Source organism: Aotus nancymaae, unplaced genomic scaffold, assembly GCF_030222135.1.
Source record: "Aotus nancymaae isolate 86718 unplaced genomic scaffold, 86718_ANA_hifiasm-v0.15.2.pri h1tg000018l, whole genome shotgun sequence".
Lineage (NCBI taxonomy): Eukaryota > Metazoa > Chordata > Mammalia > Primates > Aotidae > Aotus > Aotus nancymaae.
Window position 1 is genome coordinate 7,116,651 of NW_026988430.1, and position 25,047 is coordinate 7,141,697.

At 41.2% G+C, this 25,047-nt stretch overlaps 1 protein-coding gene across 7 annotated transcripts in view; it reads left to right on the plus strand.

Moving 5' to 3' along the window:
• Nucleotides 1-25,047, plus strand: part of SPECC1 (sperm antigen with calponin homology and coiled-coil domains 1) — a 308,899-nt gene that overhangs the window by 222,516 nt on the left and 61,336 nt on the right. For 5 of the 7 annotated variants that reach the window (XM_064378212.1, XM_064378211.1, XM_064378209.1 and 2 more), the window contains 2 exons: nucleotides 19,785-19,930; nucleotides 21,070-21,170. In XM_064378212.1, coding sequence (XP_064234282.1) covers nucleotides 19,785-19,930; nucleotides 21,070-21,170 — 247 coding nt within the window. Of the gene's footprint in view, nucleotides 1-1,468; nucleotides 3,978-19,784; nucleotides 19,931-21,069; nucleotides 21,171-25,047 lie in introns of those variants that run through there. The other 2 variants (XM_012461748.3, XM_012461749.3) reach the window with 2 other exon arrangements.

The following is a 25,047-nucleotide window of genomic DNA, read 5'->3' on the forward strand; positions in this document are numbered from 1 at the left end:
AACAGCAAATGCCATTACTTTTAGGGTGACTTATCTAATTCTTAATGAGTTTGTCATATAACACCAATAAACATCCATGGAAAACATCTTTAAAAGCGATCGTTCAACACACTTAACATCTGTGCCTAATTAATGCTATTGATTTCTAAACAGAATGTCTGTGATTCGAATGTGTTTACCTGCACCACCAGTTCTTGCATTGTTGCCTCTTGGAGGTGAGCAGCATGGCAGCGCAGCACTGCAGACTCCACTGGAATTGGCTTAACTCCGTGTGTGCACATCTGTGTCAGCCTGAGCGTCACTGTGTGTGCCTGTGCTACCCTCTGTGTTGCTCTGATATGGGTCATAGCTGCTCAGCATGTGTTCTCCATGGAAAGAGGAAGGGTGGAAGTTGGAGGTATAGATTTTTTAAGGTCCCTTTTTCAGCCACAGATGCTCTGATACCAAGCCTCTTTCCCAGGTGGAGGAGGCCATTCTCCTGAGAAGTTTTTTTTTTTTCTTTCCAGACGGAATTTCACTCTTGTCGTCCAGGCTGGAGTGCAGTGGCAGTGATCTCGGCTCACTGCAATCTCTGCCTCCTGGGTTCAAGTGATTCTCCTGCCTCAGCCCTGAGAGTAGCTGGGATTACAGATGCCCGCCACCCCGCCTAGCTAATTTTTATATTTTTAGTAGAGACAGGGTTTTACCATGTTGGCCAGGCTGGTCTCGAACTTCTGACCTCAGGTGATCCATCCGCCTCAGCTCCCAAAGTGCTGAGATTACAGGCATAAGCCACCATGCCCCACCTCTCCTGAGGATTAAGCAGTTTCTGAACAGACCTCACCTTAGCACCCATGACCCATGATGGACAAGGGTCTTCAGCACTTAATTTGGCCCTTGATGCAGAACCTGGTCCTCTCATATGCTCTTACTCCAGCCAGCATTATCTGTTCACTCACATAGTACTTTTTTTCATAGTTTAAAAGTACATTTATGACATTAGATACACAGTCTATAATTCTAAAGAGGTGCGTCTACCTACCAGTTTTAATAGATTTCAACAGTGTGGACATAAACTTCCTTTAGGCCTTTAGGATTTTTAGGTTGCAATTATAAAAGCAAGGAAGGTTTTTCGGCCTTGACAATAGAGAGAAGCATGAGCCTCTCTGTAAATTCCAGAGGGGCCGGTGGTGGTCATTGAGGACCTCTCTTTCTTCACCACATAGTTCTTTTGTTGGAGAAGTTCTGGCAGAAGGAGCCTAGTACAGGCATTTGCAGTCTTTTCTTTTTTTTTTTTTTTTTTAATGTCTGAAAATCTTTGGCTTCCAAAAAATTGGAACAATAGGAATTAAAACCCATTGGCCTATCCTGCACATTAGCTTTTCCCTGTGGGACAGCTTAAGCTGGAAATTCTTGCATTTGTAAACTAAGACTGTATTGCCTTAGGTAACTCCTTTACAGCCTCTCCCTCCCATTTCTATTTTCACAGCTCCCTGGGCTCTGTCAGCTAGCAGAGCATTTGGTGGAAGAAAGACAGCCCAGCTCTTGCCATGATTGGGAGCCACAGCCATCTCTAGATGAAAGGGGGAATGTGTAGAGGAGAAATTGCCTCTTTATAAAGAGCCCAATTGTCCCCTTGTGACATTCACTGTTTCTCAGTCATTGCCGTCAAGTCTCTGCTTTTTGTCCACATTTTGGGATCAGCTCATTGTATGATCAAAGATGATGTTTACCTCTTTTTACTTTTTCTCAGAAGATTCAGCCGTCTTTTATTTGGAGAATAAAATGAAGTTGTATTGAAAAAAAGGACAAGTCTCATGAAAAAGTGATTTGCAGCTGGAGTGCTGAGAGTGCGCAGTGGCAGAGCTGGGCGCAGCGCAGGCCCAAGTTCTTTTGTTGTTTTTTTTTTGAGATGGAGTTTCACTCTTGTTGCCCAGGCTGGAGTGCAATGGCATGATCTTGGCTTACTGCAAACTCTGCCTCCTGGGTTCAAGCGATTCTCTTGCCTCGGCCCCCCAAGTAGCTGGAATTACAGGTGTCTGCCACCATGCCCAGCTAATTTTTGTATTGTTAGTAGAGATGGAGTTTCACCACGTTGGTCAGGCTGGTCTCGAACTCCTGACCTCAGGTATCCGCCCACCTCGGCCTCCTAAAGTGCTGAGATTACAGACATGAGCCACCGTGCCCGGCCCTTAAGGCCCGAGTTCTGCTTTTTGGCATTCATTTCTCTGCTTCCTTTTGACTGTGGTATCTGATGATCTTGGAATTCACATAGCTCAAGGCAAAATAGGAAGCCGTCTGTGTGATGCTGTATTCCAAAGAAGTCGGAAAGTTCGACAAGGCGGAGTTTTGCTCTTGTTGCCCAAGGCTGGAGTGCACTGGTGCGATCTCGGCTCACTGCAACTCTCGTCTCCTGGATTCAAGCGATTTTCATGCCTCGGCCTCCCAAGTAATTGGGATTACAGGCACCTGCCACCGTACCTGGCTAATTTTGTATTTTTAGTAGAGACGTGATTTCACCATATTGGTAAGGCTGGTCTCGAACTCTTAATCTCAAGTGATCCAACCACCTCTGCCTCCCAAAGTGCTGGGATTACAGGCATGAGCCCCTGTGCCCGGCCCCATCTATGGTGTCTTGATTGAGTCTCATCACTCAGATTCTGACTTCATTACCTCGTTTGAAACAAGGTGCCTCCAAGCGTTGGGTTGATTTCCAAAATCTTGCTGGGCTAAACATGAGTAGATGTTTGATTGATCATAAAGGATGTTGTTAAGCCAGATAGGTAAGCACAGTGACAACGGCAATAGAAATCTAATGGAAAACAATTGAATGACAACTATACCAAAAGCTTCATGGATGAAACTCGCCCTGGAAACTTAGTGTTCAACTCAGAGTGATCCACAATTCAAAATACGATTTTAAACTGCTGGAAATGTGTGTTTGTGAAGATCCAAATTAAATTCAGCAACCTCCATCAGGCAGAAACCTGCAATTCTCATGTGAGGAACTGGTTTAGAGTGTACAAAGAATGGAGCTGTTAGCTACATTATCCAAAGAATGAGACAAGACAAGAGTTACTGTCTAATAAAAGGAAAATTAGGAATAGGAATGCTCTTTAAACTCAGGAAGATATTTTGGGGTGTCAAACTGGACAACATAGAATCACTAGAAAAATTAGCTTGGCATGAGAAAGAAGAGACATTGAGGTCTCTGTAAAAATAACTTAGATACTTGTGAGTGGAACTGAAATTTATATTTCAGGAGCTCTTTACCTCAGATTCAGAATTCTTAGGATTATTTAAAATTCAGTTGCTGGATGTTTTCAAATATAAACAAGAAAACTGCAACCTCAATTTAAAAGGCGCCACTGTATTTGCATCCCACGTTTTGACCTGTCGTTACGTGCTGTTAAATATTTTTATCTGTAAGCATTTATGAAGTGCAAAATAAACGTTATCATATAGAAGCGTCTGCTGCTTAGTTTTAATCCACCAGCTATGTTTCTGCAGGGCCTTTATGTCGTTTTATTCTACATTTTTTTCTGAATACAATATCAGAACTTCAGAGCCACATCAAGTAACTAGAATTTGAGGTAGAAAAAAGCTGGACTGTAAGTTGTAAACAGGAGGTTGACATGGAATATGAATAATTTCATTATTAGAACAAAAGGACATGGAGTAAAAATGCTAATTTTGCATAAATTTTTCAAACTCTAGGGTCTCAGAAAATATAGTCTGGACTTAAAGTCTAGATGTGTTTTGTTGACATTTAAATATGAAAAGATTGGTGACAATGTATTCGGTTTTTTAATTATGAAGTAATATTTAGGTATACTAATAACAAACTGGAGATGTGTGAAGAAAAATATTAATCTTTTCCCTCATTACCACCTGGGAGGAAATCAGTGTTAACGGTGTGTACATTTTTCTTTACTCATAAATATGTATAGGGTTCATTTTTATATTTTTAATAAATTTGGATTATATTCTCTTCAGTACTCTGCACCTTTACTTTTTATTTTTTATTGTACTTTAGGTACTGAGGTACATGTGCAGATGATGCAGGATTGTTGCATAGGTACATACATGGCAATGTGGTTTGCTGCCTCCATCCCCCTGTCACCTATGTCTGGCATTTCTCCCCATGTTATCCCTCCCCAACCTTCCTACCCCCCACTGCCCCTCCCCTACTCCCCCCCAACAGACCCCAGTGTGTGATGCTCCCCTCCCTGTGTCCATGTGTTCTCATTGTTCAACACCGCCTATTAGTAAATACATGTAATGTTTGTTTTTCTATTCTTGTGTCAGTTTGCTTCCAGATTCCAGATTCCTCCATGTCCCTAGATTTATCCATTTCCCTGCAAAGGACACGAACTCATCTTTTTTTTTTTTTCCCCGAGACGGAGTCTTGCTATGTTGCCAGGCTGGAGCGCAGTGGCACAATCTCGGCTCACTGCAACCTCCGTCTCCTGGGTTCAAGCATTTCTTCTGCCTCAGCCTCCCGAGTAGCTGGGACCACAGGCAGGTGCCACCGCACCCGGTTAATTTTTGTGTCTTTTTTAGTAGAGATGGGATTTCACCATGTTGGCCAGGATGGTCTCAATCTCTTTACCTCGTGATCTGCCCACCTCGGCCTCCAAAAGTGCTGGGATTACAGAACTCATCGTTTTTTTTGGCTGCATAGTATTCATGGTGTATAGGTGTCACATTTTCCTTGTCCGGTCTATCATCGATGGGAGCATTTGGGTTGGTTCCAGGTCTTTACTATTGTAAACAGTGCTGCCGTGAACATACGTATGCATGTGTCTTTATAACAGAATGATTTATAATCCTTTGGATATATACCCAGTAATGGGATTGCTGGGTCAAATGGAATTTCTATTTCTAAGTCCTTGAGGAATTGCCACACTGTCTTCCACAATGGTTGAACTAATTTACACTCCCACCAGCAGTGTAAAAGTGTTCCTATTTCTCTACATCCTCTCCAGCATCTGTTGTCTCCAGATTTTTTAATGATTGCCATTCTAACTGGCATGAGATGGCCTCTCAATGTGGTTTTGATTTGCATTTCTTTAATAACCAGTGATGATGAGCATTTTTTCCTGTTTGTTGGCCTCATAAATGTCTTTTTTTGAAAAGTATCTATTCATGTTCTTCACCCACTTTTGAATGGGTTTGTTTGTTTTTTTCTTGTAAATCTGTTTTAGTTCTTTGTAGATTCTGGATATTGGCCCTTTTCAGATGGGTAGATTGCAAAAATTTTTTCCCATTCTGTTGGTTGCCGATTCACTCTAATGACTGTTTCTTTTGCTGTACAGAAGCTCTTAAGTTTAATTAGATCGACCGGGTGCGGTGGCTCACGCCTATAATCCCAGCACTTTGGGAGGCCGAGGCGGGTGGATCACGAGGTCAAGAGATCAAGACCATCCTGGTCAACAAGGTGAAACCCCGTCTCTACTAAAAATACAAAAATTAGCTGGGCATGGTGGTGCGCACCTGTAATCCCAGCTACTCGGGAGGCTGAGGCAGGAGAATTGCTTGAACCCAGGAGGTGGAGGTTGCGGTGAGCCAAGATCACGCCATTGCACTCCAGTCTGGGTAACAACAGCGAAACTCTGCCTCAGAAAAAAAAAAAAAAAAAAGTTTAATTAGATCCCATTTGCTTTTGGTGTATTAGTCATGAAGTCCTTGCCTGTGCCTATGTCCTGAATGGCTTTGCTTGGGTTTTATTCTAGGGTTTTTATGGTGTTAGGTCTTATATTTAATTCTTTAATCCATCTGGAGTTAATTTTAGTGTAAGGTATCAGGAAGGGGTCCAGTTTCTGTTCTCTGCACATGGCTAGCCAGTTATCCCAACACCATTTAATACACAGGGAATCCTTTCCCCATTGCTTATTTTCATCAGGTTTGTCAAAGATCAGATGGTTGTAGATGTGTGGTGTTGCCTCTGAGGCCTCTGTTCTGTTCCATTGGTCTGTATCTCTGTTTTGGTACCAGTACCATGCTGTTTTGATTACTGTAGCCTTGTAGAATAGTTTGAAGTCAGGTAGTGTGATGCCTCCAGCTTTGTTCTTTTTGCTTAGGATTGTCTTGGCTATGCGGGCTCTCTTTTGGTTCCATATGAAGTTTAAGGTGTTTTTTTCCAGTTCTGTGAAGAGGGTCATAGATAGCTTGATGGGGATAGCGTTGAATCTATAAATTACTTTGGGTAATATGGACATTTCACAATATTTATTCTTCCTAACCATGAGCATGGAATGTTTTTCCATCTGTTTGTGTTCTTCTCTTATTTCCTTGTGCAGTGGTTTGTAGTTCTCCTTGAAGAGGTCCTTTACATCCTTTGTTAGTTGTGTTCTTAGGTATTTTATTCTCTTTGTAGCAGTTGTGAATGGGAGTTCATTCTTGATTCGGCTCTCTTTAAGTCTGTTATTGGTGTATAGGAATGCCCGTGATTTCTGCACATTGATTTTGTATCCTGAGACTTTGCTGAAGTTGCTTATCATCTTAAGGAGATTTTGGGCTGTGACAATGGGGTCTTTTAAATATACAATCATGTCATCTGCAAATAGAGACAGTTTGACTTCCTCCTTTCCTAACTGAATATCCTTTATTTCTTTTTCTTGCCTGATTGCTCTGGCTAGAACTTCCAATACCGTATTGGATAGGAGTGGTGAGAGAGGGCATCCTTGTCTAGTGCCAGATTTCAAAGGGAATGCTTTCAGTTTTTGCCCATTCAGTATAATACTGGCTGTGGGTTTGTTGTAAATAGCTTTTATTATTTTGAGATACATTCCGTCAATACCTAGTTTATTCACAGTTTTTAGCATAAAGGGCTGTTGAATTTTGTCGAAGGCCTTCTCTGCATCTATTGAGATGATCATGTGGTTTTTGTCTTTGGTTCTGTTTATGTGGTGAATTATGTTTATAGACTTGCGTATGTTGAACCCGCCTTGCATCCCTGGAATGAAGCCTACTTGATCCTGATGGATAAGCTTTTTGATGTGCTGTTGCAATCGGTTTGCCAGTATTTTATTGAAGATTTTTGCTTCTATGTTCAACATGGATGTTGACCTGAAGTTTTCTTTTCTTGTTGAGTCTCTGCCAGGTTTTGGTATCAGTATGATGTTGGTCTCATAAAATGATTTTGGAAGGATTCTCTCTTTTTGGATTGTTTGGAATAGTTTCAGAAGGAGTGGTACCAGCTCCTCTTTGTATGTCTGGTAGAATTTGGCTGTAAACCCAACTGGACCTGGCCTTTTTTTGGTTGGTAGGCTATTGATTGCTGCCTCAACTTCAGCCCTTGTTATTATTCTATTCAAGGTTTCAACTTCTTCCTGGTTTAGGCCTGGGAGGGTGCAACTGTCCAGGAATTTATCCATTTCTGCCAGGTTTACTGGTTTATGTGCATAGAGTTGTTTCTAGTAATCTCTGATGGTAGTTTGTATTTCTGTGGAATCGGTGGTAATAATCCCCTTTATTGTTTTTTATTGCATCTATTTGATTCTTCTCTCTTTTCCCTTTAATCTGGCTAGCGGTCTATTGTATTCATCTTTCCAAAAAACCGACTCCTGGATTTATTGGTATTTTTTTTGAAGGGTTTTTTTTGTAGGGTTTTTTTTTTGTCTGTCTCCTTCAGTTCTGCTCTGATCTTAGTTATTTCTTGTCTTCTGCTACCTTTTGAGTTGTTTTGATCTTGCTCCTCTAGCTCTTTTAATTTTAATGATAGGGTGTCAATTTTAGATCTTTCCTAACTTCTCATGTGGGCATTTAGTGCTATAAATTTCCCTCTAGACACTGCTTTAAATGTGTCCCAGAGATTCTGGTGTGTTGTGTATTTGTTCTCGTTGGTTTTGAAGAACATCTTTATTTCTGTCTTCATTTCATTGTTTATCCAGTCAACATTCAAGAGCCAGTTGTTCAATTTCCATGAAGTTGTGTGGTTCTGAGTTAGTTTCTTAATCCTGAGTTCTAATTTAATCACACTATGGTCTGAGAGACTGTTTGTTATGATTTCTGTTCTTTTGCATTTGCTGAGGAGTGATTTACTTCCAATTATGTGGTCAATTTTAGAGTAGGTATGATGTGGTGCTGAGAAGAATGTATATTATGTGAATTTGAGGTAGAGCGTTCTATAGATGTCTATTAGGTTTGCTTGGTCTAGATCTGAGTTCAAGTCCTAGATATCCTTGTTAATTTTCTGTCTCATTGATCTCTCTAATATTGACAGTGGAGTGTTAAAGTATCCCAGTATTATTGTGTGGGAGTGTAAGTCTCTGTAGGACATTAAGAACTTGCTTTATGTATCTGGGTGCTCCTGAATTGGGTGTGTATATATTAGGATAGTTAGCTCTTCTTGTTGCATTGATCCTTTTACCATTATGTAATGCCCTTCTTTGTCTCTTTTGATCTTTGTTGGTTTAAAGCCGGTATTTATAAGAGATTAGGATTGCAACTCCTGCTCTTTTTTTGCTCTCCATTTGCTTGGTAAATCTTCCTCCATCCCTTTATTTTGAGCCTATGCTTGTCCTTGCACATAAGATGGGTTTCCTGAATACAACACACTGATGGGTTTTGACTTTTTATCCAATTTGCCAGTCTGTGTCTTTTGATTGGGGCATTTAGCACATTTACATTTAAGGTTAATATTGTTATGTGTGAATTTAATTCTACCATTTTGATGCTAGCTGGTTGTTTTGACCATTAGTTGATGCAATCTCTTCATTGTGTTGATGGTTTTTACTATTTGATATGTTTTTGGAATGGCTGGTACTGGTTGTTCCTTTCTATGTTTAGTGCTTATTTCAGGAGCTCTTGTAAGGCAGGCCTGGTAGTGACAAAATCTCTCAGCAATTGCTTGTTTATAAAGGATTGTATTTTTCCTTTGCTTATGAAGCTTAGTTTGGCTGGATATGAAATTCTAGCCCCAGTGAGATATGCAGAGCCATAAGAATAGACTTCTGCATTCTGGTGACCACCTGACTCCACCTGGACTGTGATTCATGACACAACACGTCCTGTGGCCCCCACCCAGAGGTTGACTTAGCACATGAGGACCATTTTCGACACCCCTGTAATTTCATCCCCAGTCAGCATCACCCATTCCCTAGCCCCCTGCCTGCCAACTTATCCATAAAAATTCTAGCTTCTTGAGTTCTCAGGGAGGCTAATTTGAGTAATAAACTCTGTCTTCCAATTGGCTTTAAAAAAAAAAATTCTAAGTTGTAAGTTCTTTTCTTTAAGGATGTTCAGTATTGGCCCCCACCCTCTTCTGGCTTGTAGGGTTTCTGCCTAGAGATCTGCTGTGAGTCTGATGGGCTTCCCTTTGTGGGTAACCCAGTCTTTCTCTTTGGCTGTCCTTAGCATTTTTTCCTTCATTTCAACCTTGGTGAATCTGACGATTATGTGCCTTGGGGTTGCTCTTCTTGAGGAATATTTTTGTGGTGTTCTCTGTATTTCCCGGACTTGAATGTTGGACTGCCTTGCTAGGTTGGGGAAGTTCTCCTGGATAATACCCTGAAGAGTGTTTTCCAGCTTGGATTCGCTCTCTCTGTCACATTCAGGTACACCTATCAAACATAGATTAGGTCTTTTGACATAATCCCATATTTCTTGGAGGCTTTGTTTATTTCTTTTCACTCTTTTTTCTCTAATCTTCCCTTCTCATTTTATTTCATTGAATTGGTCTTCAATCTCTGATATCCTTTCTTCTGCTTGGTCTATTCAGCTATTGAAACTTGTGTATGCTTCGTGTTCTCGCGTTGTGTTTTTCAGCTCCATCAAGTCACTTATATTCTTCTCTAAGCTGTTTATTCTTGTTAGCATTTCGTCTAATCTTTTTTCAAGGTTCTTAGTTTCTTTGCATTGTGTTAGAACATGTTCTTTTAGCTCAGAGAAGTCTGTCATTACCCACCTTCTGAAGCCTGTTTCTGTCAATTCATCAGACTCATTCTCCATCCAGCTTTGTTCCCTTGCTGGTGAGGAGTTGTGATCCCTTGGAGGAGGAGAGGCGTTCTGGTTTGGGGTGTTTTCATCCATTTCGTGCTGGTTTCTTCCCATCTTTGTGGATTTATCTACCTATGGTATTTGTAATTGGTGACTTTCGGATGTCCACTCTGAGTGGACATCTTTTTTGTTGATGTTGAAGTTATTTCTTTCTGTTTTTTAGCTTTCCTTCTAACAGCCAGGCCCCTCTGCTGTAGGACTGCTGGAGGTTCACTCCAGACTCTGCTTGCCTAGGGATCACCTGAAGCAGCTGCAGAACAGTAAGGGATGCTGTTGGTTTCTTCTTCTGTTATCTTCATTCCCAAAGGATACCTGCCAGATGTCAGCCTGAAGTCTCCCTTTTGAGGTGTCTCTTTAGATATACAGGGGTCAGGGAGCTGCTTAAGGAGACAGTCTGTCCCTTATAGGAGCTCAAGTGCTGAGTTGGGAGCTCCGTTGTTCTGTTTAGAGCTACTGGACAGGGACGTTTAAGTCTGCTGCAGTGGAACTCATAATCACCTTTTTCCCCAGGTGCTCTGTCCTGGGAAGATGGAGCTTTATTTCTAAGTCCCTGACATGCTGCTGCCTTTTTTCAGAGCTGCCCTGCCCAGCAAGGATGTAGTCTATTCATGGTCTGCCAGCAGAAGTGTTGCTGAGCTGCCATGGCCTCTGCCCAGCTGCTGTGTTAACTTCCTTGCAGTTTTGTTTACAGAGGCACAGTTAGAACTGCCTCGGTAATGGTGGTCTGCCTCGGTAGTGGCTGACGCCTTTCCCCCACCAAGCTGGAATATCCTGGGTCCAGCTACGCTTGCTGAGAAACTCAACCCAGAGCATTTCTGATTGCTGGTCTTTGTTGGTGGTGGGACCCACTGAGCCAGATCACCTGGCTCTCTGTTTCAGCCCCCTTTTTTTTCAGTTTAATGGGCAGTACTGTGTCCCAGGTGTTCCAGGTGCCAGTTGAAACGGCCCCCTGGATTTGTGTGAGTTTTTGTGCAGCGACCCGCAGCGCTGACTGAAACAGCAGTGCTGGAAACTCTTGGTGCTTTTGAGCCCGGGAATCTCCTGGTCTGTGGGCAGTAAAAACTCGTTTGAAAATGCGGTGATCACTCACCCTCTGTGTTCTTCTCACTGGGAACTGCACTCAAGAGCTGTTCCTATTTGGCCACCTTGGATCTCCCCCTACTTTTCATTTTACATATTTTAGGCGTCCTTCCACATCCATACCTACAAATTTAGCTTATTTTAAGAGCTTCATGACCTTCCACAGGAGGGACATGTCCTGGAATATTAAAATATTGTCTTACTAATGCACAACAAGGTTGTAATTTTTTTCCTTATGAGGAGTGCTGTAGTAGCAGTCCTTATTCATATAGTCCTGATTTTATTGTTGGAATTTGTAGATTAAGATGCTGGTGTTCAAATTACCTTTTTATCCTGTTTGTTTTTCTTGTCATATGTGCTTATATTGAAATTTGAAAGTGAAATTTAGAAGATATTGTTTGACAACTGAGAGACAAAGTACTTTATAATTTCTGTCTCCAAATAGAGTGAAAAACTTCTGTTACATTTGTTCTGTGCAAATTAAGTATTTAGAGAAAATTACATTCCAGGAAAGGGCATAGAATGAGCAAAGGCGCAGAGGCAGTACATAAAAGTAAACAACTTCAGGTGCCTGGGTGAATAGTCCAAAACTAGATGGGCAGAGGGGAGTCATGGGCAATCAACCAAAAGGCCTGGGATTGAGCTTCATTCACATGTTCAAGGAAGAACCAGACCAGCGTGTGCATGTGGTTGACATGACTGCCCTCTTCACAAATATTAATATGCCAATTGTGAAGGTAGCAGTGGTGCCATACAACACTGCTCAAATGGAGTTAACCTGTGAATACTTTAAAAATCATCATGTACAGGAGCTCACCTGTAATCTAATCTCCTCTGTTCATGAATCAGAATAAACAGTAACACAAAGTGGTGATGTTTTGAGGAAGTAAACACTGTAGACCATCACTGACATTTGAAGACTCTGTTCTCTAATGTAACAAGGAAGGCAGCAAATTAGAAATGTTAAATAAAAGTTTTAAAGGGAAATAATTACAGACATAAATGTGTATGTGCTTAAATGACAAGGTAAGGCATAGTAGGCAGACTTGACATTCAGTGAGGAGGGCCATGTGCCTTGCTGTGCTCCATGGAGACACTGCCTGCTTATAGAGTGTGTGTCAACCTGCTGTGTTTGACAGCATTGGGCGATCTGACCTGCAACTGTCATTCTCAGGTATGGGTGGCCACCTTGTAAGAGCAGATTATTGTATGAAGTAAGGAACACTGAAATAAATATTGGTAGTATTTTAAAAATATACTTAAATCTTAAGAAGAAATACCATCAGTATTATTTTTAGAACCTTGTATACCTCTCACAGAACATTCATGCATTATAGAAAATTTGAGAAAGGCATGATCAGAGTGGGATTAGAATCCCAGATTTACCATTCATGAACTGTGTGTCCATTGTCAGATTTTCCTCTAAAACAAGGGATAATAATATTTGTTGAAAATTAAATTAGATAGCTTTTAAGACACATGGTATCGTACTTGGCATATACAGTGGAGTTATGTCATACACATATTCATATTTGTTTTGCTGAAATTATCAATTATTATTATAGTTTTATGTGCTGGGAGCAGGTAGAACACATGCTTCATTTTTGTTGTTTTAAGCATGGCCTCTAAACACAAAACACCTCTTTAATCTGTGATGTAACTAAAGAAAGAGCCAACCATGAAATGCTGGAGAGAAAGTGAGTATGTGAGACTTCTGGAGAGATGGTGTGTTTGTAAACAGTAGTGTTTACGAAAGCATGTACTTTTGAGTTCCTCAAGTGATTTTCATGGCTTATTTGATGACACATGTGATTGTTATTTTACAGGTTGATGTTAGAACCTAACACCATCAGCCTGCAGTAGCAAGCCTTGAGCAAATGTTTCTCCAGAAGTGGTGCCTGCAGTTTTTCCTTTATTTCTAAGACATACCTGGCTGTATAGTTAAATATTTCTTAATATTCTTTATAGAATACAGAGTTTGTATGCTTCCTTGGAACAGAGGAAATGTAATACTTCATTTATTGATGAGGCTGTTACTAATTGATCCCACCAATAGGCTAGTGTAAGGATTTTCAACCCCATGATTAAAGTACATTCTAATAAACCAATAGCATTCTTAATAACCATTTTCTTTGGTTATTCAACTCAGGCTTTGTTTGTGAATCCCTCATACACACACACACACACACACACACACACACACACACACACACACACACACATATCGCTGTTATATAACACAGTAGCTATTTCCCTAATCTACTCAAATAATACAGGATTTTCTCATACTGACTCTTACTGTTCCGGCCAAGTAGACTGGGTGTTTGGAATATTATCTTTGGATACCTGAAGGCAGGGGTGATTGATTCTTGTGGCCTTGCTTTTTAAATTTATCATTTGATATTTTCAGTTGCAGAGAAATTCAGATAACTGAAAGGAATACCTCAGCAGAATGTAGGCTTCTCCATTTTGTTCTTATTAAATTATCAAAGAATGAAATATAAAATGAATTATTTAAAATGATTGTCCTTGGAGGCCTCGGGTACCAAGTCATTTAAATGAACTGGTAAGAAGGTGGCCAGAGCCGGGCATGGTGGCTCACGCCTATAATCCCAGCACTTTGGGAGGCCGAGGCAGGCGGATCACGAGGTCAAGAGATCGAGACCATCTTGGTCAATATGGTGAAACCTCGTCTCTACTAAAAATACAAAAATTAGTTGGGCATGGTGGCGCACACCTGTAGTCCCAGCTACTCAGGAGGCTGAGGCAGGAGAATTGCTTGAACCCAGGAGGCGGAGGTTGCGGTGAGCCGAGATCGTGCCATTGCACTCCGGCCTGGGTAGCAAGAGCGAAACTCCGTCTCAAAAAAAAAAAAAAGGAAGGTGGCCAGGCACAGTGGCTCATGCCTATAATCCTAGCACTTTGGGAGGCCGAGGCAGGCAGATTGTCTGAGTTCAGGAGGTTGAGACCAGCCTGGGCAATGTGGTGAAACCCCATCTCTACTAAAAAACAAATATGAAAGATTAGCTGGTTGTGGTGGTGCTTGTCTGTAGTCACAACTACTCAGGAGGCTGAGATATGAGAATCTCTTCAACCTGGGAGGTGGAGTTTGCAGTGAGCTGAGATTGCGCCACCGCACTCCAGCCTGGGCAACACAGTGAGACTCTGTCTCAGGAAAAGAAAAAGAAGATGGCCCATTTTGTTTGTCGATGACCTTCGTGAAAATGGCTAGCACAGAGAAAGGAAATAATTTCCTGCTCAAACCTAACCTTTCATTCACTCTGCATTTTCGCCACCTTATTTTATTCTATGGGAAAATATGAAAACGCATTCTTCTTAATAAACCTTTAAAAACCCAACCTCCTAGAATTTCTAAAGTGCCTGATAGTTTCTTCCAATGAAATTTTCAGTTCACTGCTGTGTTTTTTTCCTTTATAAAAAGGGACTATGTAGTGAAGAGTGTAAGGCAGTGTGGTTTAACTATTTTAAACCAGCTTAAGGAGATTTTGGGCTGAGACAATGGAGTGTTTTAAATATACAATCATGTTGTCTGCAAATAAAGACAATTTGACTTCCCCTTTTCCTAATTGAATACACTTTATGTCTTTTTCTTGCCTGATTGCCCTGGCCAGAGCTTCCAGCACTATGTTGAATAGGAGTGGTGAGAGAGGGCATCCTTGTCATGTGCCAGTTTTCAAAGGGAATGCTTCCAGTTTTGCCCATTCAGTATGATATTGGCTGTGGGTTTGTCATAAATAGCTTTTATTATTTTGAGATATGTTATAACGATACTTAGTTTATTGAGAGTTTTTATCATAAAGGGCTGCTGAGTTTTGTCGAAGGCCTTCTCTGCATCTATTGAGATAATCATGTGGTTTTTGTCTTTGGTTCTGTTTATGTGATGGGTTATGTTTATAGATTTACATATGCTGAACCAGCTTTGCATCCCAGGGATGAAGCCAACTTGATCATGATGGATAAGCTTTGTGATGTGCTGTGGGATTTGGTTTGCCCGTATTTTATTGAAGATTTTCGCATCAACGTTCATCATGAATACTGACCTGAAATTTTCTTTTTTAGTTGTGTCTCTGCCGGGGTTTGGTATAGGATGATGTTGGTCTCATGAAATGAGTTAGTGAGGAGTCCCTCTTTTTGTATTGTTTGGAATAGTTTCAGAAGGAATGGTACCAGCTCTTCTTTGTACCACTGGTAGAATTTGGCTGTGAACCCATCTGGTCCTGGACTTTTTTGGTTGGTAGGCTATTACTTGCTGCCTCAACTTCGGACCGTGTTATTGGTCTATTCAGGGATTCAACTTCTTCCTGGTTTAGTCTTGGGCGTAAGTGTCCAGGAATTTTTCCATTTCTTCTAGATTTACTCGTTTATGTACATAGAGGTGTTTATAACAGTCTCTGATGGTAGTTTGTATTTCTGTGGAATCGGTGGTGATATCCCCTTTATCATTTTTTATTGCATCTATTTGATTCTTCTCTCTCTTCTTTTTTATTAATCTGGCTAGAGGTCTATCTATTTTGTTGATCTTTTCAAAAAACCAGCTCCTGGATTTATTGATTTTTTGAAAGGTTTTTTTTTTTTGTCTCTGTCTTCAGGTCTTCTCTGATCTTAGTTATCTCTTGTCTTCTGCTAGCTTTTGAGTTTGTTTGATCTTGCTCCTCTAGTTCTTTTAATAATGATGTTAGGATGTCGATTTTAGATCTTTCCTCGCTTCTCATGTGGGCATTCAGTGCTATAAATTTCCCTCTAGACACTGCTTTAAATGTGTTCCAGAGATTCTGGTATGTTGTGTATTCGTTCTCATTGGTTTCAAAGAACATCTTTATTTCTGCCTTAATTTCATTGTTTACCCAGTAGTCATTCAGGAGCAGGTGGTTCAGTTTCCATGTAGTTGTGCGGTTTTGAGTGAGTTTCTTAATCCTGCGTTCTAATTTGATTGCGCTGTGGTCTGAGAGACTGTTTGTTATGATTTCTATTCTTTTGCATTTTCTGAGTAGTGATTTACTTCCAATTACGTGGTCAATTTTAGAGTAAGTGCGATGTGGTGCTGAGAAGAACGTATATTGTGTGAGTTTGGGGTGGAGAGTTCTGTAGATGTCTATCAGGTCTACTTGGTCCAGATCTGAGTTCAAGTCCTGGATATCCTAGTGGAGTGTTAAAGTCTCCCACTTATATTGTGTGGAAGTCTAAGTTTCTTTGTAGGTCATTAAGAACTTGCTTTATGTGTCTGGGTGCTCCGTATTGGGTGCATATATATTTAGGATCGTTAGCTCTTCTTGTTGCATTGATCCTTTTACCATTATGTAATGCCCTTCTTTGTCTCTTTTGATCTTTGTTGGTTTAAAGTCTGTTTTATCAGAGGCTAGGATTGCACCCCTGCTTTTTTTTCCTCTCCATTTGCTTGGTACATCTTCCTCCATCCCTTTACTTTGAGCCTATGTGTGTCTTTGCATATGAGATGGGTCTCCTAAATACATCACACCAATAGATATTGACTCTTTATCCAATTTGCCAGTCTGTGTCTTTAAATTGGGGCATTTAGCCCATTTACATTTAAGGTTAATATGTATGAATTTGATCCTGCCATTTTGATGTTATCTGGTGGTTTTGCCCATTAGTTGATGCAGTTTCTTCATATTGTTGATGGTCTTTACAATTTGGAATGCTTTTGCAGTGGCTGGTACTGGTTTTTCCTTTCCATGTTTAGTGCTTCCTTCAGGAGCTCTTGTAAGGCAGGCCTGGTGGTGATGAAATCTGTCAGCAGTTGCTTGTCTGTAAGGAATTTTATTTCTCCGTCACTTATGAAGCTTAGTTTGGCTGAATATGAAATTCTGGTTTGAAAATTCTTTTGCTTAAGGATGTTGAATATTGGCCCCCACTCTCTTCTGACTTGTAGGGTTTCTGCCAAGTGATCTGCTGTGAGTCTGAGGGGCTTCCCTTTGTGGGTAACCCCACCTTTCTTTCTGGCTGCCCTTAGCTTTTTTTTTTTCTTCATTTCAACCCTGGTGAATCTGACGATTATGTGTCTTGGGGTTGCTCTTGAGGAATATCTTTGCAGTGTTCTCTGTATTTCCTGAATTTGAATGTTGGCCTTCCTTGCAGGGTTGGGGAAGTTCTCCTGGATAATATCCTGAAAAGTGTTTTCCAGCTTGGTTTCATTCTGCCCGTCACATTTGGGTACACCAGTCAAACGTAGATTTGGTCTTTTCACATAATTCCATATGCTTGCAGGCTTTGTTTATTTCTTTTCACTGTTTTTTCTCTAATCTTTCCTTCTTACTTTATTTCATTGAATTGATCTTCAATCTCTAATATCCTTTCTTCTGCTTGATTGATTCAGCTATTGAAACTTGTGTATGCTTCACGAAGTTCTCTTGCTGTGTTTTTCAGCTCCATAAAGTTGTTTATGTTCTTCTCTATGCTGGTTATTCTAGTTACCATTTTATCTAACCTTTTTTCAAGGTTCTTAGTTTCCAACATGCTCCTTTAGCTCGGAGGATTTTGTTATTAGCCACCTTCTGAAGCCTACTTCTGTCAATTTGTCAAATTCAGTCTCTCTCCAGTTTTCTGCTGGTGAGGAGTTGTGATCCCTTGGAGGAGAAGAGACATTCTGGTTTTTTGTAATTTCAGCCTTTTTGCGCTGGTTTCTTCCCATTTTCATGGATTTATCTACCTTTGGTTTTTGAAGTTGGTGACATTTGGATGGGGTCTCTGAGTGGACTTCCTTTCTGTTGATGTTGAAGCTATCCTTTCTGTTTTTTAGTTTACCTTCTAACAGGTCTCTCTGCTACAGGTCTGCTGGAGGTCCACTCCAGACCCTGCTTGCCTGGGAATCACCCGCAGGGGCTGCAGAACGGCAAAGATTGCTTCCTGTTCCTTCCTCTGGTAGCTTTGTCCCAGAAGGGTACCTGCCAGATGTCAGCCAGAGCTCTCCTGTATGAGTCACTCCCAGTCAGGATAAATGGGGGTCAGGGAGCCACTTGAGCAGGTAGTCTGTCCCTTATCAGAACTCGCGTGATGTGATGGGAGCTCCATTGGTTCCTTCAGAGCTGCTGGGCAGGGATGTTTAAGTCTGCTGAAGTAGGACCCACACTGCCCCTTTCCCAGGTGCTCTGTCCCAGGAAGGTGGGGCTTTATTTATAAGTCCCTGACAGGTTGCTGCCTTTTTTCAGAGATGCACTGCTCAGCAAGAAGTAAGTCTAGTCACAGTTTGCCTGCAGAGGCCTTGCTGGGCTGCTGTGGGCTCCACCCAGTTGCTGTGTGAACTTCCCAGCAACTCTATTTACACGGGCGAGTTTAGAACTACCTACCCGAGCCTCAGTAATGGTGGACTCCCCTCCCCACACCAAACTCGAATGTCCCAGGTTGAGCTCAGACTGCTGTGCTGCCTTGAGAATTTCAAGCCAGTGGATCTTAGCTTGCTGGGTTTTGTGGGGGTGGGACCTACTGAGCTAGATCACTTGGCTCCCTGGCTTCAGCCCCCTCTTTTTCAGGGGAATGAGTGGTTCAGCTCCCCCAGTTTTGTGCTGGACACCGGGGCACTGGTGGCATAGGCACTGGAAGGAATCTCCTGGTCTGCAGGTTGTGGAGACCATGGGAAAAGCACAGTTTCTGAACCAGAGTCCCGGAGTGCCTGGAAAAGTCCCTAATGGCTTCCCTTGGCTAGGAGAGGGAGTTCTCCGGCCTCTTGTGCTTCCCAGGTGAGGCAACGCCATACCCTGCTTCAGTTTGCCCTCCTTGGGCTCCTCTCACTGTTTAACCAGTCCCAATGAGATGAACCTGGTACCTCGGTTGGAAGTGTGGAGATCATTCACCTTCTGGATCACTCTTGCTGGGAGCTGCAGACTGGAGCTGTTCCTATTTGGCCATCTTGGCGGAAGTCCAGAGTACTGTTACCATTCTTACGCTTAGAAGGCAGAGTGTCTGAGTCAGGATTCTGTCGTGTATAATGGATCACACTCTCTGGCTTAGGCAGACAGGTGTTAAATGGCTTGCAGAATTGTTGGGAAGGTTGAGCTTCCAGGAGCAGTTCCCAAAGTCTGCACACAGAACTGGATCACCAGGGAACCTGCTCCCTCCACTAGAACAGGAGCCTTAACTTCAGAAAGCTGCCTGCCCAGTTGGAAAGCTACCACCACAGTTGCCATCACCAGAGCATCTTGTCTCTGCTACAATCTCTGTCCACATAGTGAACACCCTATGTCCTGCTCATCTGACTCAGATCCCACTCCAGGTCTTGCCCAAGTCTTTCTGATTGGTGGAACTTGAATCACACCCAAAATCCCAGCTTCAGGAGAGCTGTGAGATTTCATCTTTCCAAACTCTGTGTGCTGCATGGAGTTTGGAGCACATGTCAGCAAGCCAATCCACTGCATTCACCATTGACAGTAAGCAAAATAAATATGATCAACAACATTTGCATTTTTTTCACAAAAAAATGCAGAATTTGCAGAGTAGCCATAAGTCACTCTCCATATAAAAATATTATTTCTGACCATTTCCCAAGAAAACAGCTCTTCTAAAAATTGAGAGCAATGCCTACATTATTTTCTAAAGATGCAAACTGGTAGAGAAAACAGGATGTTAAATTTAGAATTCCCTTCAAGCTTCCTTTATTTTCTTCACATCAGTTCTATTTTCCTCTGTGTCTTTTTCTCCCATGGGGATGTCCTCCACCTTTTCAATCTGATTTGCTCTTTGCCATGCAGACCTGTGGATGAAGAGCTGCAGTCCTCCGAGGTCGATGCTGCTGGCCGGTGGCCTGGTGTCTGTGTTAACAGAACATCTCCAACACCCCCAGAGTCCGCAACCACCGTTAAGTCACTTATCAAGTCATTTGACTTGGGACGCCCAGGTATTTAATCATTTTTTTTATAAGCAAAGCTCCAAATTCAAATTTTGACCCGACATTTGATGTCTACTCTCTCTACTGCACCCTGGCCCTATGTTGTTACAACCACAAGGGCACTTTCCAGGTCCTACCACGTGTAGCCACTGCATGCAGGAGCCTTCCTGAGGCTCTGGGGAGGCACCGATGGAGAGCCTGGTACATGAATAACACAAATGCAGCCTCTTTCTCTCTACCTCTTCTGTCCCTCCAGTTCCTGCCTTGCTACCTTTCTTTTCTGCCTCTCATAGCCATTAAATTCAGGTCACTACTATTAGCCTTTTTGCCATCTCATGATGGCAAAATCGTAAAGGTCAGCTAGAGACTTCATCTCCTAGGAAATGAGACATCACATCTGTGCACCTGGCCCTCTTGTAATTCCCTGGCCATCCTCATCTTGCAGCCTGCTAGACATTTTTCTACCTGGTCTTGTACATGAGCACCTGTGCTAATCTGTCACTCCTGATCTAGGCATGTTCCCAGCTTTTCCTGATATTATCTGATGGACTCAAAATTCCCCTTTAGTCATGCTTATCTTCCTATATGAGAAAGATGCATATCTATACTTCATACATAAATATAGCAATAGAAGAAACAGAATGTTTATCTCTCCCCAATAATAATATCTATCTTCCCCAGACTGCAACAATCATGCCATTGTATTGGGAGTTTGTAGCAAAAGTTAATTCTAGGATGTACCTGGTTGTCTCTGCTAAAATTGTTTGCACCTAAATTAGATTAAGACTAGACTCTACATATTCAAAGGCATGAAAGCCTTTCATGTCTGTGAAGACTGGAAATGAATTAACAGTAACAATTTGTACAAGAACTTTTCTTCTCCTTCCTTTCCTAGGCACCCCATTATTTACACATTTTCTTTTTGCTCAGCTATCCTGTATCTAAGACTGACCTCCACATTCAGCTGACTCCTCCCTTCTTGTTTCCCCAATTCAGCTCTAGACCAGAGAAGAAAAGGATAATAGAACAAGTATTTCACTAAACAGGGATACTCCTGAAGCCACCAAAAAAAGTAGTGAGAAATCAGGAACTATCAGCTATTTTGAAGTGGAACAACATATAAATGTTCCCATGTTTTTTCTTGGCAGGTGGAGCTGGACAGAATATTTCTGTCCATAAGACCCCCAGAAGTCCCCTAAGTGGGATACCAGTGAGGACTGCTCCAGCAGCTGCTGTCTCTCCAATGCAGGTAGGTGAGCCCCAGAAATAATCACTGCTTATGGTTTGCTCTGTATCCCTCTAGATGGTTTTCTTTACACATAGTAGTGTCTGTGTGTGTATGTGTCTGTGTTTAGAATGTGTGTTTTGTAAATTGGATTACACTACGCATTATTCCAATACTTACCTCACTTTATCATCAGAATATAAGCTTCGTGAGGTCAGAGATTTTTGTTCATTTTGCTCGCTGTTATATCTCTTGTCTATAACACTGGCTGGCACATGGCCACATTATAGAAGTTCAATAAATATTTGTTGAATGAATAATATGTCAGAGATACCTTCAAATTTTAATATTTGGAGAAACAATTCTTTTTATAAAAGGTTACATAATATGTGGTCATTTATTTAGCTACTCTTCTGTGATAGACCTTAGGTTTTTTCTGGTTTAACTTATTACAAAAAACTTTACAGTGAAGATCCCTATACAAATTTTTGACTACTTAAGGGGCTACTTTTTAAAAAAGGGTATATCAAGATTCATTTGTAAATATCAGAGATCACTAGTTAAAACCGGGAGATCAGTAGTTAAGCAGAAAGGAATTTAATACAGGGCTTTTGGCACTGGGAGGGCTGGAGAAAGCTCTAGACTGCACTGAGCTTCCAGGAAAGGTTCCCAGAGCATCTGAAAGTTGGCCCATTAAAGGAGCTTCTGTCTCTAGGTGCTTATTACCCAGGACTGCCACTGCTGCCCAAGATCTAGGATCAGCCTCAGGACAACAGTGCCACAGGTGCAGTCCATGCCAGCAAAGCGGGCTCTGTGCCTGCCTCAAACTGCCCAGAAAACAATGGAACAGACCCCAGAACCTCTGCTCCCCTGCCACAGAGCAGCTAATGCCTTTCCAGTGATGCTTGCCAGGAGAAGCTGCAGAAGGGATCTTACACTCCCTTGCACCTCCCAGATGCTCTGAGAGGGGGCCTGTTTGACAGAAGCTAGGCCACTTGATGAGCCAAGCTTTAAGGGAGTTTGGCTAGTATATACACCCTTTAGCTTCCCAGTCCCTTATAATTCAGTAAGTCACCCTACAAAGAGATGAGGATGGAGTTGAGTAAGCCCTTCTCGAGATCTTCTACAAATTGATTCCTAGTAAAGGAAAGTGGAATCCTAGAAAAGGAAATGTATTTGACCTGTTCCAGCATGTTGAGAAACTTGATAGATGCATTGCCCTTCAGTTTGCCCTCCCACTCACAGTACTATTTTCCCAGAATTTTGACACTGTCTATAAAGTTTGAAGATTAAGTAAATGAACAATAATATCTAGCTTTATTTTATCAGTAAGGTTAAGCACTTCTTCATATGTTTATAGGCCATTTATCTTTTGTATGTCTGTATGGAAACTTACATACTTTGCCTGGTTTTCTTTTGAAGTGTTAGTCTTTTTCTAGTTTGTAAGAAATCTTGATATATTGTGCATTTTTCATATGTAATTTTATTATCTTTGTTATCTTTTAATGTTATTTGTATTAATAGTTATCTTTTTTTTTTTTTTTTTTTTTTGAGACGGAGTTTCGCTCTTGATACCCAGGCTGGAGTGCAATGGCGCGATCTCGGCTCACCGCAACCTCCGCCTCCTGGGTTCAGGCAATTCTCCTGCCTCAGCCTCCTGAGTAGCTGGGATTACAGACACGCGCCACCGTGCCCAGCTAATTTTTTGTATTAGTAGAGACGGGGTTTCACCATGTTGACCAGGATGGTCTCGATCTCTTGACCTCGTGATCCACCCGCCTCGGCCTCCCAAAGTGCTGGGATTACAGGCTTGAGCCACCGCGCCCGGCCAATAGTTATCTTTTACCAAAGAGAAATTTTACATTTTTGTGTTGTTTTCTTTTAAGATTTTGTTTTGTTTCCCGCCTTAAAATGTCTTTCTAGCTATTTGATTATTAAAATATTCTCCCTAAATATCTTAAGCAAGTCTTTTGTTTGTTCAGTCTTAAAACCTATAAAAACATGGGTTTGGATTTAGATGTTCTTCCCCATCTTAACTGCCTTCTGGAAGCAGAAGTAAATACTCTCTGGCAGACAATTACATCATCTAGATCCTTAAATCATAACCGCATTTTAAAACGTACAATGTCGTATAGTAACTTTTACAAATACCAGATATGGCTGGGCACAGTGGCTCACTCCTGTAATCCCAGCACTTCGGGAGGCCAAGGTGGGCAGATCACAAGGTCAGGAGTTTGAGATCGACCTGGTCAATGTAGTGAAACCTTGTCTCTACTAAAAATACAAAATTAGCTGGGCATGGTGGTGCTGCTCAGGAGGCTGAGGCAGCAGAATTGCTTGAACCCAAATGATGAAAAACCAAGAGAAAAATAGACAATAGAAACAGACACAGAAGATTTAGATATTGATATTATTAGACATAGACCCTAAAACAACAAAGATTAATATAGTCAACAAAATAAGGGACAAGGTGAAGAATTTCCACAGAAAACCACAATCTGTAATAAAAGACTCCATTAGAAATTTCAAGAGAGGCTTAAAGAACTGAAGACAAGTCAGTAGAAACATCTGAACTGAAGCACAGAGAAAAAGGATAGGAAATAGAGAAAAGGGCATAAGAAACATATGGGATGAAGCGAGAAGGTCTCATGTGTAATTGGAGTCCCCAAAAGGTGGGAAAAGGGCAGAAGCAATATTGGAAGGAATAATGACCAAGAATTTCCAAAACTGGTAAAAGATGTCAAGCCCGTATTCAAGAAACAATATGAACTTCAAGTGAAATAAGTACGAAGAAAACCACCTAGACACATTCGGTTAAAACTGCTGGATATTAAAGAGAAAGCATCCTAAAAGCACACAATAGAAAAAGGACACCTCAGTGTCAAAGGATCAAGAGGAAAATTGACATCTTTCTTCTCAACAAAAATGATGGAAGCCCTGAAGACAATGCAGTGGCATCTGCAAAATGCTGAAAGAAAACACCTGCTTTCCTTTACCTGGTGAAAATAACCTTCAAAATGCTGTACCTGGTGAAAATACCCTTCAAAGGTGAACACAAAAGACAGATGCTTTCAGTCTGACAAAACCAGATTTTTGTTTTACTAGGATACTTACAGTGAAAAGACTATTTAAAGGAGTTCGGCATGGAGTTTGTTCTTTTAAAGGACTGTTAAAATTCAAAACATCTGAGAAAGCTAATGCATAAATTACCTGTATCAGGAATTTTTAAATGGGTACATCACTAAAGATCTCATAATTATTAAAGCAAAAGAAAGAGAATATTATAGATTACTAGCTTGTGCTATAAATTAGAAAATATTGATGAAATGGTCAAAATCTTAGGAAAATGTAACTTACTGAACTTACATAGGAAAAAGTAGAAAATCTCAATCATCTATAATTTATATCTTTTCCTTAAAGGAAATACCAGGTCCTCATGGCTTCACCATGAAACCTCTCAAACATTTAAGGAAGAAATAACATCTTTCTTAGTAAATTCAGAGACTAGAAAAGAGGTTAGCATAGCTTTGATCCCTAATACTTGCAAGAACATTATTAGACAAGAAAATTAAAAGGTCAGTCTTTCTCATGAACCTCTTTACAAAAATCCTGAACAAAATCTTGGAAAACCTTATTCAGAAATACATGAAAAAGATCATGTCACGTTGGGTTTATTCCAGGAATGCAAGGTGATTTTAACTATTGAAGCCAACCACAGGAATTCGCCACATTAACAAAGGTGTAAAAAGAATATGGTCGGCTGGGTGCAGTGGCTCACACCTGTAATCCTGGCACTTTGGGAGGCCAAGATAGGCGGATCACTGGAGGCCAGAAGTTCAAGACCAGTCTGGTCACCATGGTGAAACCCCATCTCTACTAAAAATACAAAAATTAGCTGGGT